Here is a 19941-nt window from a genome sequence, read left to right on the forward strand (position 1 = left end):
AACTACACGGACTGTAAAGATCTGTCAATAGGATATATGTGCTGTATATGATTGCACTGTGTATTTCTGTTTTGTGTATTTATGAATTTTATATTCAAACACATTGCACCTTACAATTTGCACTTTTACATGTGGATAGAAATACATTTATATTTGTAATAGTGGTTCCTTGGCATTGTGTGGTTTCTTTGCAATAGCTTTTTCCAGGGCCGCCCACGGTTGTTCCAATCCCCTGATGGAAACAGGGGATCCCCTGGTCCTAGCCTCTGCCCTCAATAACTCTGGACTGCCTCTTACCTGGTCAGTAGGGGGGAAAGGTATGGGAATGGGGCTGGAAATGATGAAGTGTTCTCCTGCATGCTCCTGCATTGTGCTGGGGATGATGTCGTTTATCATCATCAACAACAACAACAATGTCAATAAAGCAAACACTACAAAAATGTCATAAGTCTCTAGAGCTCTCTTGTCCAAAAGGAATGACCAGACCAAGCAACACCTCTTAGAAGTGGGCAATGTGTCCCTTTGGTTTGTCACTGTGGCATCGATGCTTATGGATTTCTCTAAACTAGCCCTGCCCCTTCACGTTCACACTGAATTTCTCAAGGGGGAAAAAGAGTGGGTGCAATCCAATTCCGTCAAATTCTGTGGGAATCTTGCCATCGCAGAGCAGAGGTCTTCAATAAACACTTTCTATAAAGGAAGAGAACAAACCTCTCTCTGCTCCCTTTGTAGACACAGCTCCTCAGTCTCCTCCATCAGCTTATCTGCAAAAATACAGGTAAAAATGAAAGCAGCCACCAAAGGAAGCAATTATTTAAGGCTGTGTGAGGCCTTGAGACAGGTGGGCCTTACAAAATGCAATTTTACTTGTTTTGTTACTGTGTCAGTGTAACGGTTTGCAATTATGAAATTATTTTAATGAGCTTTTGTCTTTTGTGTGTTTCTTGCCAAATTAATTATAAATGATAACAATCATCTAGACTCCAATGCTTTTTTCCCAAGGACATGCATTAATGCAGTAAACCTTACAATCTTCCCATCAATGACCCCCAATGTATTGTCGAAGGCTTTCACGGCCGGAGAACGATGGTTGTTGTGGGTTTTCCGGGCTGTATTGCCGTGGTCTTGGCATTGTAGTTCCTGACGTTTCGCCAGCAGCTGTGGCTGGCATCTTCAGAGGTGTAGCACCAAAAGACAGAGATCTCTCAGTGTCACAGTGTGGAAAAGAGAAGAGATGTAGGTCATTTGTATCTACTCAGGAGGGGTGGGGTTGAGCTGAGTCATCCTGTAAGAGTTTCCCAGGGTGTGGAATGCTAATGGCGGGAGGCTTCACTGTATCCTGAGGAGGTTCTTTTGCATATGGGTTGGTACTTGATGTGCTAATCTTCTCTGCAGGGCTATTGTCAGGGATAGAATGTTTTGTTAGCCTGGTGTTTTTCAGAACTGGCAACCATGCTCGGTTCATTCTTAAGGTTTCTTCTTTCCTGTTGAAGTTTTGCTTATGCTTGTGAATTTCAATGGCTTCCCTGTGCAGTCTGACAAAGTAGTTGGAAGTGTTGTCCAGTATTTTGGTGTCCTGGAATAAGATACTGTGCCCTGTTTGAGTTAGGCTATGTTCAGCCACTGCTGATTTTTCAGGTTGTCCAAGTCTGCAGTGTCTTTCATGTTCTTTTATTCTTGTCTGGATGCTACGCTTTGTGGTCCCGATGTAAACTTGTCCACAGCTGCAGGGTATATGGTATACTCCTGCAGAGGTTAGGAGGTCTCTACTGTCTTTTGCTGATCGTAGCATCTGTTGTATTTTTCGGGTGGGTCTGAATACTGCTTGAAGGTTATGCTTTTTCATAAGCTTTCCCATCTGATCAGTAATTCCTTTGATATATGGCAAAAACACTTTTCCTGTGGGAGACTGTTTTTCTTTGGTTGTTTGATTCATCCTGGGTTTGATTGCTCTTCGGATTTCATTTCTGGAGTAGCCATTTGCCTGAAGTGTGTGGTTTAGATGATTCATTTCCTCATTGAGAAAGTGCGGCTCACATATCCGTCTTGCACGATCCACTAATGTTTTCATTATGCCTCTTTTCTGTCGGGGATGGTGATTGGAGTTTTTGTGTAGGTACCGATCAGTGTGAGTTGGTTTCCTGTAGACCTTGTGACCTAACTGAAAGTTTGCTTTGCGGATGACCCAGGTATCCAGGAATGGGAGTTTTCCCTCGATTTCTTTCTCCATGGTGAATTGTATGTTCAGGTGGATGTTGTTGAGATGATTCAAAAACCCCATCAATTCTTCCTCCCCATGGCTCCAAATGATAAATGTATCATCCACAAACCGGAACCATACACTAGGTTTGTGGGGTGCTGATTCTAGAGCTGTTTTTTCAAAATGTTCCATGTAGAAGTTTGCTATAACTGGGCTGAGTGGGCTCCCCATGGCCACCCCATCCATCTGTTCATAGAATTCGTTGTCCCACAAACCATATATCAAAGGAATTACTGATCAGATGGGAAAGCTTATGAAAAAGCATAACCTTCAAGCAGTATTCAGACCCACCCGAAAAATACAACAGATGCTACGATCAGCAAAAGACAGTAGAGACCCCCTAACCTCTGCAGGAGTATACCATATACCCTGCAGCTGTGGACAAGTTTACATCGGGACCACAAAGCGTAGCATCCAGACAAGAATAAAAGAACATGAAAGACACTGCAGACTTGGACAACCTGAAAAATCAGCAGTGGCTGAACATAGCCTAACTCAAACAGGGCACAGTATCTTATTCCAGGACACCAAAATACTGGACAACACTTCCAACTACTTTGTCAGACTGCACAGGGAAGCCATTGAAATTCACAAGCATAAGCAAAACTTCAACAGGAAAGAAGAAACCTTAAGAATGAACCGAGCATGGTTGCCAGTTCTGAAAAACACCAGGCTAACAAAACATTCTATCCCTGACAATAGCCCTGCAGAGAAGATTAGCACATCAAGTACCAACCCATATGCAAAAGAACCTCCTCAGGATACAGTGAAGCCTCCCGCCATTAGCATTCCACACCCTGGGAAACTCTTACAGGATGACTCAGCTCAACCCCACCCCTCCTGAGTAGATACAAATGACCTACATCTCTTCTCTTTTCCACACTGTGACACTGAGAGATCTCTGTCTTTTGGTGCTACACCTCTGAAGATGCCAGCCACAGCTGCTGGCGAAACGTCAGGAACTACAATGCCAAGACCACGGCAATACAGCCCGGAAAACCCACAATAACCAATGACCCCCAACTTAATTTTATGGATAGGAAGGAAGAAACACAAGAAGACTGATGCGCATACTAGACAAGGACAAGAGCAAAGCAGAGAAGGTTCACTCTTACTCTACCACCTGTAGTTTTCTAACTAAATGGGCAGAATATACATTATAAAGCCCTCACTGGTTCCCCAACTAGGGTTGCCAACCTCCAGGTGGGGCCTGGCAATATCCTGGAATTACAGCTGATCTCCAGACAGACATCATGTCCTCAGAGGAAAATGGCTGCTTTGGCGTCTCTTTTTAATTGTTTACCCTCCCCCTTCCCAGCTGCCCACAATCAGTAAAAAGGGGAAACACAAGCTTTATTTAACTGGTTGGAAGTGTATAAGCTTTGTGTTCTCCATATTTGTGACCCTAAAAGGATAATATAGTACTTAATTACGAAGTAAATATAAGCCCTCTTTTCACAGCTATTTTGACTTGGCAGGCCAGACGCAGATGGAAGTGGATGACAAGCATTTAGTTACAGAAAATAAGATGTATAACAAATTAAAAATTTCATATGGAATAATCAGTACTGAATATACAACTGTTTTCAACTTCTTTCTCCAGAGATGATGAGCTTTTCCTACATTAAAATTGTCCCTTAGTTCCCAAACCCAAACAGTGAGGGGAGATTTGGTTCCTTTTTCTCCACACAGGGATCCTCAGCACTCAGGGTTCAGCTGAGACTTCCAGTTTGGGATCCATGGAAGTCTAACGCAGCTCAGGGAGCTGGGCTCTCCGAGTCGCTGTTTGTAGGGCTGGAGGGGTGCAAACTGCCCGCAGCCTCCTGTTCTCAGGCGGAGAACAGGCAAGTACGCTCAAGACCTTGAGGGCACGTTGATCTCGGGTGTGAGGGGGGTTCTACGTAACGAGCCCCCATCCACCCTTGAGGTCCCACCCGAAGAGAGGTTGCTGAGATCTCTGCAGCGACTTTGGAGTCAAATTTTGGCATAAGACCTACATGCCCAAGCTTCAGCAAACTAAGAAGGGAACCTGAATCGATTGGATAATCGAAGCAGCGATTACAACCCAAGAGAAACATCTAAGAAGGTAAAGATTGCTATCTCTCATTACGAGACTGATTACAATAAGAAATAAAGTGACAAAGAGATCTAGAAAACTGCAAAAGACTTGATATATAACTGAGAAAACTCCGGCAAATAAATTATTAAAAAGTGACATTGTAAAGAAAAGTTAGAGTGGAAAAACGATTATTGTTTACATACCTGCGGCTAGAGAGAGATAGTGGATTATGAGAAACTTTTAACATCGCGAGAACTGCTGTGAAACAGAGAGGAACAGGAAGTGTGTCAGAACCATAAAGAGCTTGGCGAGAAGCGGCTTGTAAGCAGCGGAAGTGGAATATCGCCATTTTTGAAGACGGAAAAACTGCGGCTTCAAGGAAAACGGAAGTAGGCCATCTTAGACAAGGGTAAGGGTGGTTGCCTCAGAATAAAACCATAGAGAAAAGACGCCCGACATTTTGGACCGCGTAAATATCAGTTTTTACAAAAATAATCTAAACTTTGACTTTTAAAAATAAAGGAAAATAATAAAATTGCGCCACGGAGCTAAGGAAAAGAGCAGACTCGTGGGAGCGAAGTAGAGCTAGCCCCACGATGTCGAAGAAGGAATGGCAAATGGCGCTGGAAAACCTAGACAAAAAAGTTTCAGAAGGGAATAAAGAGCTTAAAGATATGATGCAAGAGATGGCGAAAAATTTGAAAGACTTTAAAAAGGCACTTAAATCAAAGATGGCAGAATTAGCGAAGAATATGGATCAGGTTCAAAAAGACATGCAAGTTACACAGCAGAGAGTTAACGCAGTAGAAAAGGCGGCTGATACCTTGGCAGATGGTGCAGAGAACGGAACTGAGAGGCGTGAAGGGAAGAATGGCCGTAGCTGAATGTAAACAAATGGAAAGACAAGTGAGATTTCGTGGAATCCCGGAGTTTTGGAAAAAACAGCCCAAGAGCAGATTACAGAAATTTTGGCGGCATACCTGGGAAAAGAAGAAGAGGAGATCGCAGCGCTTCTGGACGTGGCATACAGAATTAACTCAAAATTTGCAGCTCAAAGGAAGTTACCAAGAGATATGATTGTGCAATTTACAACTAGAAAGACAAGAGAGTCAATTGTGAGTAAACAATTTCAGGACCCATTAGAGGTTGATGGGAAAGTGGTGAGAATCATGAAAGAACTGCCCAGATCGGTGTTGTTGGAGAGGAAGAAGTATAGAGAGCTGGTCCAGATGTTAAAAGACATGAAAATCAGATACAGATGGGAAATACCTGAAGGACTGGCTTTCGAATTTGGTGGTGTAAGGAAAATCATCAGATCTGGCCAGGAGATGGAAAGGTTTATCAGGGACAATGAAAAAGACTTACCAAAAGGAGCTAAAATTTGATCATGGAGTGTACAATCGTATCTTGGAATGTAAATGGACTAAATTCACCTTTTAAACGTAAGACTATTTTCCACTGGCTTTTAAAACAAAAATGTAATATAGTGTGTTTGCAAGAGACACATATTAAAAAACAGGATGTGAAATATTTGAAACTTGCAAAACTTGGAAATGAATTTGTAGCAGCTTCCAAAAAGAAAAAGAGAGGAGTTGTATTATATATAAAGGAGGAGCTACAGCCAAAATTGGTTCTAAGTGATACAGAAGCTAGATATATTGCAGTGGAAATAATTTGGAACTCTAAGAAGATTTTGGTGATTGGAATTTATGCGCCTAGTGGGGCAAAATAAAAAATTTTCAAGGACTTACAGGAACAATTAGATGAATTGACTTATGATCAAATAATTTTGGCAGGTGACTTTAATGGAGTTACAAATTTGGAAGAAGACAAGAAATCTAAAAGTGCACAGAAAAAGAGAAGACTTTTGCCAAAATCGTGTTTTGCGATTAAGGAACAAGAAAGTCTGGAAGATGTGTGGAGGAGACAAAATCCAAAAAATAAACAATATACATTTTACTCTGCAAGACATTTTACACTATCAAGAATTGACATGATCTGGGCCTCCAAAGAACTGGTGGTATGGACTAGAGATGTGGAGATAATGCCCAAGGTAGGCTCAGATCACAATCCAGTTATGTGGAGATTTGGGAAAAAGAAAAAGAAAAGAGGATGGAGGATAAATGAAGACTTGCTGCAAACGGAAGAAAATATGGCGTTGTTACGAAGAGAGACCAAATTTTTTATACAGTGCAATTTGAATAAGGATGTACCAATTAACAAGGTATGGGACACATATAAAGCTGTTATTAGAGGAATGCTAATGGATCTGAATGCAAGAGCTAGGAGGAGTAGGGAAGAAAAGAGACTTGAAATTATGGAAAAAATTAAAGCCAAAGAGATACAACTTAAAAAAAGACCAGGAAAAAAGAAAATATTTCAGGATATGAAAATCCTGCAGGAACAATTAATGGCAATGAACAATAGAGAAATGGAGTGGAATTTTAAAAAAATGAAACAGAAGTCGTTTGAAGGTGCAAATAAGCCTGGGAAATATTTAGCGTGGCAATTTAAAAAAAAAAGGGAGAAGAAAATCATAACTAAGATTCGAGAGGAAGATAAAACATTGACAGATCAATCAGCCATTAGTAGAGCCTTTTTTAAATTTTATGCAAAGCTGTACCAAAAGAAAGAGGTGAACAGAGATTCAATAGCGGAATATTTGGAGAAAGTGAAGCTTCCAATAATTTCAGAGGAATGGAAAGAGAAGTTAAATAGGGAAGTGACAGAGGAAGAAATAAAAGAAGCTATACAATCAACAAAGTTAGGGAAAGCACCGGGACCAGATGGACTAACAGCAAAGTTTTATAGAATGATGGCCAATGAACTAACACCGTTTCTAAGCGAGGTAATTAATGGAATATTACAAGGCCAAAAGATTCCTGACTCATGGAATGAAGCTAATATATCATTGATCCCGAAAGATGGACAAGATTTGACCAACGTTAAGAACTATCGGCCAATTTCTTTGCTGAATAATGACTATAAAATATTTGCGAAAATTATGGCAGAAAGGTTAAAGGGATGGATGTCAGAATTTATTGCAGAAGAACAAGCTGGATTCCTACCCAATAGACAAATTAAGGACAATTTAAGGACAGTAATAAACGCTATTGAATATTACGATAAGCACTGTGATAGGGAAGTTGGTTTCTTTTTTGTAGACGCGGAAAAAGCACTTGACAATTTGAACTGGGATTTTATGTTTGCCACTATGGAAAAACTGCAAATGGGAGAAAAGTTCATACAAGCAGTTAAAGGAATTTACAAAGACCAGTGTGCAGCGATTGTAGTTAATAATGATTTGACTAAAAAATTGAAAATAGGTAAAGGTACAAGACAAGGTTGCCCATTGTCTCCATTGTTGTTCATTTTGATTTTGGAAATTTTGCTGATTCAAATTCGAGAGGACGATACAATCCGTGGCATAAAAATAAAGGAATTTTCCTACAAAGTCAGGGCATTTGCGGATGATGTAATGTTGATAGTGGAAGACCCAATAGACAATATGCCAAAAATAATGGATAAAAAAATTTGGTGATTTGGCGGGATTTTATGTAAACAAAAAGAAGTCGAAGATATTGTGTAAGAACATGATGAAGCAAAAACAGCAAGAATTAATGGATATAATGGACTGTGAGGTAACTAATAAAGTGAAATATTTAGGAATTGAGTTGACTGCAAAAAATATAGATTTATTTTAAAATAATTATGAGAAACTGTGGCAACAAATAGAAAGAGATTTGATAAAATGGAATAAATTAAATTTGTCATGGTTGGGAAGAATAGCAGCAGTGAAGATGAATGTGCTACCACGTGTGATGTTTTTGCTGCAAACTATTCCAATTATCCGAGACTTCAAACAATTTGACAAATGGCAAAGAAAAATTTCAGACTTTGTGTGGGCAGGCAGGAAACCTCGAGTGAAAATGAAGGTATTACAAGATTCGAAAGAAAGAGGGGGGCTGCAACTGCCAAACATAAGATTATATTATGAAGCAATTTGTCTGACATGGTTAAAAGATTGGATAACGTTAAAAGATTGTAAACTGCTGACTTTGGAGGGACATAAAAAGTTGTTTGGATGGCATGCCTATTTGTGGTATGATAAAGTTAAAGCGGACTCTATGTTTTTGCATCACTATATTAGAAGAAGCCTTTTCACAATCTGGAAGAAATATAAGAATTACATGGAAAGTGGTATCCCTTCATGGGTGGTACCATATGAAGTAATAGATCCAAGAACTGTTTATAATGAACAACAATGTTTAACTTATAAAGAGATAATGTCGATAGAACACAGAATACCAAAAATAAAGACACAAGAAGAGTTATCTCCTCACTATGGATGGTTTCAATATAGGCAAATTAGGGATCTTTACAACTTGGACTGTCTAAAGGGAGGAATAAGACTAAAAAACTCGGAGTTAGAAGAAGTGATCTTACAAGAAGGCAAAAAAGATATTTCGAAAATATACAAAATACTTTTTTTTAAAATTTTTATTGGATTAGATGTCATTAAATTGTACATTACAATCAGTTTCCTTTAATTTTTCCAATTCTAACCCCCTCCCTTTCCCCCCCTTTTATTGACTTCCAACAGTTTTCCAACCCCTTGTCCCTTTTCCCTTACTCATTTTAAATTTATTCTATCTGTCAAACGTAAACTTTCACTTTCTTCTAAGCTTATCTATATAACACAGTGCTCCTTCTGTCTTCCTACTTACTTTAACAACTAAATAATACATAACTAAATAATACATTCTTGGCATATTTTCTTTTAATAATAATCATTTAGCTAATTTTGGTACTCTATACTCTATTTTATAATCTCATCTTCAATATGGGACAAACAATTTATCCCTCATTTAGCATAATTTTAGATACTTCTATAAACAGTACATTCAATATAAGTCAACCAATTTAACTTATACTCTGTATATTACTTTTTCTACATATCTTATCTTCATACTGTTTTAATTATATAATTGTATTATTCTTTCATTATGCAACTATCTACCAAAAATAGTCAACCAATTTGACCCATATTTACCTCCAAACCAATTCAATCAATTTAATACATGATCTATACATTAATATATATTTTCCCACCTTACTTAAATTCCTTCATTGCAATTATAAAATTATCTCCATTATACAATTATTGCCAGAAATGAAATTAATTAGTTTCTATCCTTATAATTAGTTAATTTCTATCATTATAATTCTTGTAATAACACCTATAATACTTAATGCTATATATAATAGTCTAATAAAATAGTTGCTTAGAAATTCTCATTTACCTCTCCACCCCCCGGTAAAGTCATCTCCCTCTACTTTTATTGTATTTCAGTAATTTTCAAACTGCCACAGTTCTCCTCCCACCTCCCATTTCTTCACTAAATATTGTTTCAGCTTCTCCCAATCCATGTTGAACTGTCCTGGATCAAGGTCTCTCAGTTTCCTTGTCATTTTGTCCATTTCCGCCATGTACAGCAATTTATATATCCAGTCCTCAATAGTTGGCACTTCTTGCACTTTCCACTTTTGCACGTACAAAAGTCTAGCCGCTGCTGTCATGTAAAATAGCAATGTCCTATATTGTGCTGGAATATCCTCCATTCCCAAGTTCAGTAGCAGGAGTTCTGGGTTCTTATTAATTTGAAATTGTAAAATCTCGCTTATTACTCTTATTATTTCCCCCCAGTACTGCCTAGCTACCTCACAAGTCCACCACATATGATACAAAGATCCCTCATGCTTTTTACATTTCCAGCATTTATTAGACATGTTCAAATTCCCTAGCGCTATTTTCTTTGGTGTCATATACCAACGATAAATCATTTTGTAGACATTCTCTTTAATATTGGTGCATGTCGTGATCTTCACTGTATTCTTCCACAAGTATTCCCACGCCTCCATTGTTATTTCCTTATTAAAGTTTATAGCCCACTTCACCATTTGCACTTTAACTGTTTCATCTTCAGTATACCATTTCAGCAGTACTTTATATACCTTAGAGATTTCCTTTTTATCCTCTTGTAAAAGTGCCTGTTCTAATTCCGAATTCTCCATTCTTATCCCTCCCTTCACACAGTCCAAATTATAAAGATCTCTGATCTGTCTGTACTGAAACCGATCGTAACTTGGAGACAACTCATCCTGCGTCTTTATTTTGGGTTTAGAAAATTCCATTCGAGTTATCTCCTTGTATGTTAAACACTGTTGTTCATTATCGACAGTTCTCGGATCTATTACTTCATATGGAACCACCCATGAGGGGATTCCATCTTGTAGGTAATTTCTGTACTTCTTCCAAGTTGTGAATAGGCTTCTCCGAATATAATGATGTAAGAACATAGAGTCCGCTTTTACTTTATCATACCATAAATATGCATTCCATCCGAATATTTTTTTATATTCTTCTAAGGCCAGTAATTTCCGGTTTTTCAGCATCATCCAGTCTTTCAACCACACTAAACAAATTGCGTCATAATAAAGTCTTAGGTTGGGCAGTTGCTTTCCGCCTCTTTCTTTTGCATCTTGTAACACTTTCATTTTCACTCGAGGCTTTTTGCCTGCCCAAACAAAATGTGATATTTTCCTCTGCCATTTTTCAAACTGCTTAGAGTCTCGGATAATTGGTATTGTCTGTAACAGAAACATCACTCTTGGCAACACATTCATCTTAATTACTGCAATTCTTCCCAACCATGACAAGTTCAGTCTGTTCCATTTAATCAAGTCTTGCTCTATCTGAGTCCACAGTTTCTCATAGTTGTTTTTAAATCAATCTATATTCTTTGCAGTCAGTTCAATTCCCAGATATTTCACCGTACTTGTTACTTCGCAGTCTATTTCCATTAATAGTTGTTGTTTTTGTTTAGTCATATTTTTACATAATATCTTTGACTTCTTTTTGTTTACATAAAATCCTGCCAAATCTCCAAACTCCTTAATCTTCTCTATTACTTTTGGCATATTCTCCATTGGATCTTCCACAATTAGCATTATATCGTCCGCAAATGTTCTGACCTTATAGGAAAAGTCCTTTATTTTTATTCTACGGATTGCATTGTCTTCTCGTATCTGTATCATCCAGTATTTCCAAAACCAAAATAAACAACAGTGGAGACAACGGGCAACCTTGTCTTGTTCCTTTACCTATAGTCAATTTTTTGGTCACCTTGTCATTCACCACAATTGCTGCACTCTGGTCTCTGTAAATTTCCTTTACTGCTCTTATGAATCTTTCTCCCATTTGTAGCTTTTCCATGGTGGCAAACATAAAGTCCCAGTTCAAATTGTCAAATGCTTTTTCAGCGTCCACAAAGAAGAAACCAACCTCCTTGTCACAACGTTTGTCATAGTATTCAATAGCATTTATAACTGTCCTTAAATTGTCTTTGATTTGTCTATTTGGCAAAAAACCAGCTTGCTCCTCCTCAATAACTTCAGAAAGCCATCCCTTCACTCTTTCTGCCAGTATCTTCGCAAAAATTTTATAATCGTTATTAAGTAACGATATAGGTCTATAGTTTTTCACGTTAGTCAGATCTTGCCCCTCTTTGGGGATCAGTGATATATTAGCTTCACTCCAAGTGTCTGGGATCCGTTGATCCTTTAAAACACCATTAATCACATCTTTTAGGAATGGTGCCAGTTCATTAGCCATTACCTTATAAAATTTGGCTGTAAGTCCATCCGGTGCTGGCGCCTTTCCCAAGTTTGTTGACTGTATTGCCTTTCTTATTTCTTCCTCCGTTACTTCATTGTTCAATTTGTCTCTCCAAGCTTCCGAAATTACTGGGAGCTTCATTTTCTCCAAGTATGTCGCTATTGAGTCTTTATTCACCTCTTTTTTATTATACAATTTGGCATAAAATTTATAAAAGGCTCTGCTAATAGCTGTCTGTTCCAGGTACACTTTATTGTCCTCACAGATTTTATTTATTATTTTCTTCTCCTTTCTCTTCTTCAATTGCCATGCCAAATATTTCCCAGGTTTATTTGCGCCTTCGAACGCCTTTTGATTCATTCTCTTAAGATTCCATTCCAATTCTTTGTTATTCATTGCTGTCAGCTGTTCTTGAAGAATTTTAATGTCCTAGTAGATTTTCTTTTTCCCTGGTCTTTTCTTTAACTGTATTTCTTTGGCTTTTATTTTCTCCGTGATCTCCTGTCTCTTCTCCTCTTTTTTTTCCTGGCTCTTCCATTTAAGTCCATTAATATGCCCCTAATTACTGCCTTGTAGGTGTCCCATACCTTGTTGGTTGGTACTTCTCTATTCATGTTATATTGTATGAAAAACTTTGTTTCTCTTCTCAACATCTCCATATTTTCTCCCTCTTGCAGCAAATCCTCATTTATTCTCCATCCTTTCCTTTTACTCCTTTTCCCCAACTTCCACATAATTGGATTATGATCTGAGCCTACCATAGGCATTATTTCCACATCCTTAGTCCAAAGCGCTAAGTCTTTTGAGGCCCAGATCATATCGATTCTTGATAGCGTAGAAAAACGTATATTGTCTACCTTTGGGATTTTGTCTTCTCCATACATCTTCTAAAGTTTCCTGTTGCGTCAATACAAAAAACGTCTTTGGTAATAGTCCTCTTTTCTTTTGTGCAGTTGCTGACTTTTTATCTAGTTCCAAGTTTGTCACTCCATTGAAGTCTCCTGCAAGAATTATCTGGTCATAAGAAAGTTCATCTAATTGCTTCCTCAAGTCCTCAAAGAAGCTTTCTTTTGCTCCGTTAGGTGCATAGATTCCAATCACCAATACTCTCTTTAAATTCCATATACATTCCACTGCTAAAAATCTGGCTTCCGCATCTTTCATCACTAACTTTGGCTGTAGCTCCTCTTTTATATACAATACCACTCCCCTTTTTTTCTTATTAGAGGCCACTACAAAATCACTGCCCAATTTATTCAATTTTAGATACTTTGCATCCTGTTTTCTAATATGAGTCTCTCGCAAACATACAATATCACATTTTTGTTTTAATAGCCAGTGGAAAATACTTTTTCTCTTATTCAGTGAATTAAGTCCATTTACATTCCAAGATAAAACTTTGCACTCCATATTCATAATCTTGTTGCTGGTAAGTCCTTTTCATTGTCCCTTATAAACTGCTCCATCTCTGATTCAGATCTAATGCGCTTTTTCGCTCCTCCAAATTCAAAGGACACTCCTTCTGGTAGTTCCCATCTGTACCTTATTTTCATGTCCTTCAGAATCTGAATTAGAGCTTTATATTTTTTTTGATCTAACAACACCGATCTGGGTAATTCCTTCATGATAATAATCATCTTGCCATCAATTTCCAATGGATATTGAAACTGTTTAGTCACAATCTTCTCTTTTATATTTCTGGTCGTGAATTGCACAATCACATCTCTTGGTAGTTTCCTCTGGGTCGCGATTCTTGAATTTACACGATATACCACATCTAGGATAGCCACAACTTCCTCCTCCTCCTTCCCCAGGTATTCAGCTAACACCTCAGTGATCTGTTCTTGAGCTGTCTTTCCTTTCACTTCCGGCAAGCCGCGAAACCTCAGCTGCTTCTCCATATGTTTACTTTCCGCAACCGCCATTCTCCCCCTCATCACCCTCATCTCTGTTCGTTGCGTATCTGCTAAGTTCTCCACCGCGCTTTCCACTACCTTGACTCTTTGCTGTGTTCCCTGCAGGTCATTTTGCATTGTTTCCATACCTTTCTTCACTTCTGCCAGCTCATTTTTCACTGTCTCTTTAACCTCTTTCACCAACTCCGGTTTCATGTCCTTGAGCTCTTTAATCACTTCTAAAAGTTTTTTATCCAAATTCTCTATCGCCGATTGCCACTCTTTTTTCGACATCGTGGGGCTTGCTTTGGCTCGCTCCCACGAGTCCGCTCTCTTCCTTAGCTCCGTGGCGTTTAATTTAATGTCCTTTTAGTTTAAATGTCCCGGTCTTTCAAAAAAAAAACCTTTAAAGAGTCCAAAATGTCGGGCGTCTTTTCTCTATGGTTCCTCTATGATTTTTGTAATCCAATATGGCTTACTTCCTCTTTCGCTGAAGCCGCGGCTCTTCCCCTTTCAAAAATGGCGATTCCCTACTTCCTGCCCTCTGGCAAGGGCTGCCTCTCTCCAGCAACTCTATTGTTGTTACGTACTTCCTGTTTCCCGACTTCCCACAGCAGTTCTCGCGATGGTGAAACTTTCTCACAGCCTGATATCTCCTTATAGCCACAGGTATTCAAAACAATAGTCCAATTTCTTTAATAACTTCGTTTAACTTAGTCCTTTTTCTAATATAATTCTTGCCGGGTCCTCCCCTCCTTATACTTAGTCTGTTGCAGTTTAAAAGTCTACTTTAATTCTTCTTTACTTTAAGTAATCTGTCCCGTTTCAAGAGATAGTGATCTTTACCTTCTCATTCACTTTCCTTGGGTTGTAATTGCTGTTTCAATCTTAGATTCCCATCCACTCTTCCTTCCCCTGTTGAAGCTTGGGCATGTAGGTCTTATGCCAACCGCATTGGCACCAGGACTGCCGCAGAGATTATAGCCGACCTGTCTTAGGGTGGGACCTCAAGGGTCGGGAGAGGATCCGTTGCGTAGGAATGTATACAAAATGGTGTATAGGTGGTATTTAACGCCTAAGAAGATTGCGCATGGAAATGCAAATATGTCAGATAAATGCTGGAAATGTAAAAAGCATGAAGGATCATTTTATCATATGTGGTGGACTTGTGAGGTAGCTAAGCAATACTGGGGAGATGTAATAGAAATAATTAATGAGGTTTTGCAAACCCAAATAAATAAGAACCCAGAGTTGTTGCTACTGAACTTGGGAATGGAAGAAGTTCCAAGGCAGTACAGAACATTGTTATTTTACATGACTACAGCAGCAAGACTTTTGTATGCGCAGAAATGGAAAGTGCAAGAAATACCAACTATAGAAGATTGGATTTACAAATTGCTGTACATGGCTGAGATGGACAAAATGACAAGAAAACTTAAAGATCTTGATCCAGGAGAATATATTGCAGACTGGGAGAAATTGAAACAATATCTAGAAAAAAATGGGATGTGAAAGGAGGATTGTGGCAGTTTGAGAATTATTAATATGTGACTTTATAAAGGGGAGAGAGAAGTAACTTTACCATTAATGGGGAAACTTAGCTATTAATTAATCTAAGCTAACATTAGTAATAAGGAGATTGTATTAAAAATAGATAGTTTAAACAGTGAAATGTAAATTGATATATTAGAAAATTGGAGATATAGAAGAATTTGAACATGCTTAGAATAAGTGATATAATATATATATAGGATTTAGAAAAATTATGGTTAATAGTAATTTGAGTAATAAGAGGGGTTTAGGGTTGGAAAGCTGTTGGAAGTCAGTAAGGAGGGGGGAAAGGGGGGGCTGATATAATTTAGATAAGATGGGGAATTTGTGTATTGAATAATATTGTATGTACTCACCAATAAAATTTTTTTTTAAAAAAGCACTCAGGGTTCAGCTGTAACTCTTTTACCACCACAGCTGAAAGGCTTCTTATTCTGGTTCCAGGCTGCTTCTTTAACTCACAGAGACCATAGTAATGGGGCATGTACACAGATAATTAGACTTGATAGACTTGTACACAGATAGTTAGACACCTTTGTGTTTGTTTATTTCACTAAAAACAAGTTTCCTTCCCTAACCTGACCTCAAATCCTAACTAAAAGCCAAAATAAAAAGCTATCTAAGATTATGCTGTTATCCAGTGTCTACACTGGACAAACATGTCAGTCCCTACACAAAAAATTTGGGGGAGGGGGGACACAGAGAACTGGAGGACTTAAATGTCAGAAAGGTAACCTGGGAATCAGGCATGAATTTGGAGATGGTCTTCATCCAGCTGCTATCACAGACAAGGAAGACAGTAGATTTTGGAGGTTTAGGTTTGCTGTGTTCCCACTGGCGGCGAGAGATCTCCTGCCAACAGTGGGTGCTTCCTGCTGCAGCTCAAGCTGGGTGATAGGAAGAAAACGTTGGGGGGGGGGGACAGACAGCACCCCAGCACAATGATGTCATTTCTCATCCACCCAGAAGTAATGTCAGTGCATCGTTGGTGATTGCATCATCAGCACCCCCCACCCTGGTAAGTGCCCTGCCAGTTGCCAGCTTTATGCTAGCAAATCTACGATGCATAGATATTGGCCTAGCCCAGGACCTGGACTAAGCACTTCTGCATCAGAAAAGGAGTCCTCAGGAAGGAGCCACTGAGGCCAGTCTTTTTGCAGAGTGTTACTTGGATGAAGAGCAGAAAGAAACTCTAAGGAGCCATGCTTCTTCTGCTTCTGAGATGCCCTTCAATTCTGAGTATCTCATTTTCACCACTACGCTTGTCCCAGAGGAAGCAGGAGATAAGACAGCTTCAGTGGAGCGCACAGCTCAGAAGTGCCCTGTTTACTGAGGTGGGTGGGGCCTACAACACAAACCTCCCCACAGGTGTATGTCAGCCCTCAGAAGCTTTCATACCAGTGCTGGAGCAGCTCTCTATTTGTCCTGTTGGTTAGCCTCAGGCTTGCCTCTATTTCTCAAGGGCCAAAATCAATGCGGTACCGGATAGGTATTGGATTTCCAGATATTCTTCCTTTATTTCAAAGCAGCAAGATGAAGGGAACTGCTAACATGATTGGGGGAGTGGAGGTGGTATTTCATCCTTTCCTGCCACATCCAATTTAAATCACACACATACACTTCTCCGAAGCTGCCATCAGCCCTGCTGGGATTTTAAAAACTACAAGCACCATAGAAGAGCTTGTGTTTCTCCAATCTGCAGTCAAGACTACTAGCTTCAGAGGGCACTTAGGCTGAGGAAACGGGAGAGATTAAACAGTTTACTATTTCCAGGACTGAATGAGAAGCCCCTTTGTCCACACTGAAGTAAAAAAATGCAAAATCATATCAAAGATCACCACTCAACGTGTCGATGTTGGCCCACAGTGCTGGACTCACTATTGCCTGCTGAACTCTCAGTCCATAGCCAGGACTGCAGGTACTCAACAACTTTACCCACCTGCCATTGGGCAATAGCTCCACTGTTGGCTTCAGCCATGAAAGGGCAAATATCCTTGAGTTTAAGAACAGACTGCATTCTTGAGTTACTTATGATTTCTGCCCTATTTTTTTCTGCCGTAAAAGCTTCCCTGAAACTGCTGCTTAATTAATACCATTGGTAGTAAGGCCTTGAAAGGTAAGCAAACCAACTTCTTGTCTCAAGCATGTTACAGGAAGAAGGTAACATAGATTTCGTGGTGCCACAAAGAAAAGCATCGTCGTTACACTTATCATTTTTGATTATGTAATTCTGCAAAGTGCCACATACAGCAATGGCACTATATAAACAATAGAGACAGTCCTAACATTAGAGCTACTGAGACACTGTTCTCATCTAATGAACAGCTGTTCAGACCAACCTAAATACTCCTGTTTCTCCTTCGCAAGCTGGAGTCCTTGTGCTTCAAGGGTCTCAATCATAGCCTCTCCCAGCTGAGCATTTCTCCAGGTCCTAAAAAAGAACCAAAATAAATGGGAATTTGAAAATTACCTTTTAAAAATATATCCAGCTGTTAAATTTACAACCTTCATGAAACTCCCTATTAATCTTTCCTTGAGCTCAGGTGACTTCCCTGGAGCATTGAAAGAGGTAGTGGTGAGGCTTCTTCTGAAGAAACCATCTTTAGACCCCACGGATCCGTCCAGTTACAGCCTGGTATCAAATCTCCCGTTCCTGGGTAAGATGATTGAGTGGACAGTGGTGGAGCAGCTGCAGGTATTCCTGGAAGACAACTCTGTCCTTGATCCATTTCAGTCCAGCTTCCTTCCTGGCTGTGGGATGGAGACAGCGCTAGTTGCCCTCATAGATGACCGTTGTAGGCATCTAGATCGAGACAGTTCGGCACTGCTGGTGTTACTGGATCTAATGGCAGCGTTTGACACAGTCAGTTATGACTTTTTGACCCACTGCTTCATTGATGTGGGAATACGTGGGGCCAAGTTACAGTGGCTGGTCTCTTTTCTCCAAGGTTGGGGACAGAGGGTGGTGCTGGGGGAGTGAATGTCACCTAGGTACTTGCTAGTATGCAGTGTTCCTCAAGGGGCGATTCTCTCCCCAGTGCTATGTAACATCTATATGCGCCCCTTGCCCAGCTGACCCAAAGCTTTGGATTGGGTTATCAGTATGGTGATGACACCCAGTTGTATCTGTTGATGGACAGCTGGCTGGATGCTGGCCCAGACACTCTGGCCAAGGCTTTGAACATTGTGACTATGTGGAAGCAGAGTCAACTGAAGCTGAACCCTATGGAGACGGCGGTCCTGTATCTGGGTCATGGGTTGTTGGGTTTGGGAATCCAGCTCCCAGCCTTAGACAAGGCGCCTTTGACACCTGTGTCGATTACGAGGAGCCTGGGTGTGGAGTCTGGATGCCTCCTTATCAATGGAGGTGGTCCAGGTCTCACCGGTTGCCAGATCTGCATTTTTCTATCTCCGGCAGGTCAGGCAGCTTGCTCCCTATCTCTCTGCCTGTGACCTAGCTACAGTGATTCATGCAATGGTCACCTCTAAATTGGACTCACTGTAACTCACTCTATGCAAGGCTACCCTTGAAACTGACCCAGAAACTGCAACTGGTTCAGAATACGATGGCGTGTCCTTACAGGAACTCCATTTAGGACACATATTTGACCTATACTGCACCAGCTGCTTCCAGTTGAATTCAAAGTCGTTTAAGATGCTGGTTTTAACCTACAAGGCCCTTAGCAGACTGGAACCTGCATATCTACAGGGCCATCTCTCCCTGTACATTCCCCAGAGGGTGTTATGCTCTGCAGACCAACATTTGCTGGTGGTCCCTGGCCCCAAGGATGTTCATCTGGCTTCGACCAGAGCCAGAGCCTTCTCTGCTCTAGCTCCAGCTTGGTGGGATGCTCTCCCAGCTGAGATCCAGGCCCTGCAGAACTTATTACAGTTCTGCTGGGCCTACAAAATGGAGATGTTCCGCCAGGCCTATGGGAATGGTTGAGGAGCTGGTGAACTATCCTGCTGGCCCCTTGCCTAGTCTACACCACTTCCAAAGCCACACTGAGATCTGTTGTGCCTACCCACGGTGATATGTACTGAAGTTACTGCCATTCCAAATATTAGAGGTCCTTGTTGGACAGTGTTTTATTGTTTTACTGTTTTATATGGTTTTAAGTTATATTTTATAGTATTTTATGGTATTTATATATTGTTGTAATTGTTGTTAATATGATGTTGTGACCCACCATGAGCCTGCTTGAGGGGAGGGGAGGATATAAATCCAATATATAAATAAAATATATAAATACAGAAAGCAGGGGTAGGGGGAGGATAGGGAAAGCTATTCTATGAAAACACCTCAGACAATGAGAACTGGCAGCGCTGACTACTCCATATTATTAGAGTAGGAAATAATGAAAATAAATTACCAATATAACAGAGGAACGGGAAACTTGTTTCTCTCCAAAGAACAAAAACGTGGAGCCTATGTCTTTATAATATCCCTTCAATCTTTGCCTTCAATTTACTGGCCAGCTGTGCCTTCTGGCTGTTG

The 19941-nt window shown here is 39.9% G+C and overlaps 1 protein-coding gene across 1 annotated transcript in view; it reads right to left on the reverse strand.

The window, feature by feature from the left end:
• PLEKHD1 (pleckstrin homology and coiled-coil domain containing D1) overlaps positions 1 to 19941 on the reverse strand; it is an 86529-nt gene that overhangs the window by 24909 nt on the left and 41679 nt on the right. Inside the window, exons 5-6 of the mRNA XM_054969975.1 lie at positions 17783 to 17874; positions 712 to 764 (exon numbers count right to left, since the gene is read on the reverse strand). Coding sequence (XP_054825950.1) covers positions 712 to 764; positions 17783 to 17874 — 145 coding nt within the window. The remainder of the gene's footprint in view (positions 1 to 711; positions 765 to 17782; positions 17875 to 19941) is intronic.

Source organism: Eublepharis macularius, chromosome 2 (genome assembly GCF_028583425.1).
Source record: "Eublepharis macularius isolate TG4126 chromosome 2, MPM_Emac_v1.0, whole genome shotgun sequence".
Classification (NCBI taxonomy): domain Eukaryota; kingdom Metazoa; phylum Chordata; class Lepidosauria; order Squamata; family Eublepharidae; genus Eublepharis; species Eublepharis macularius.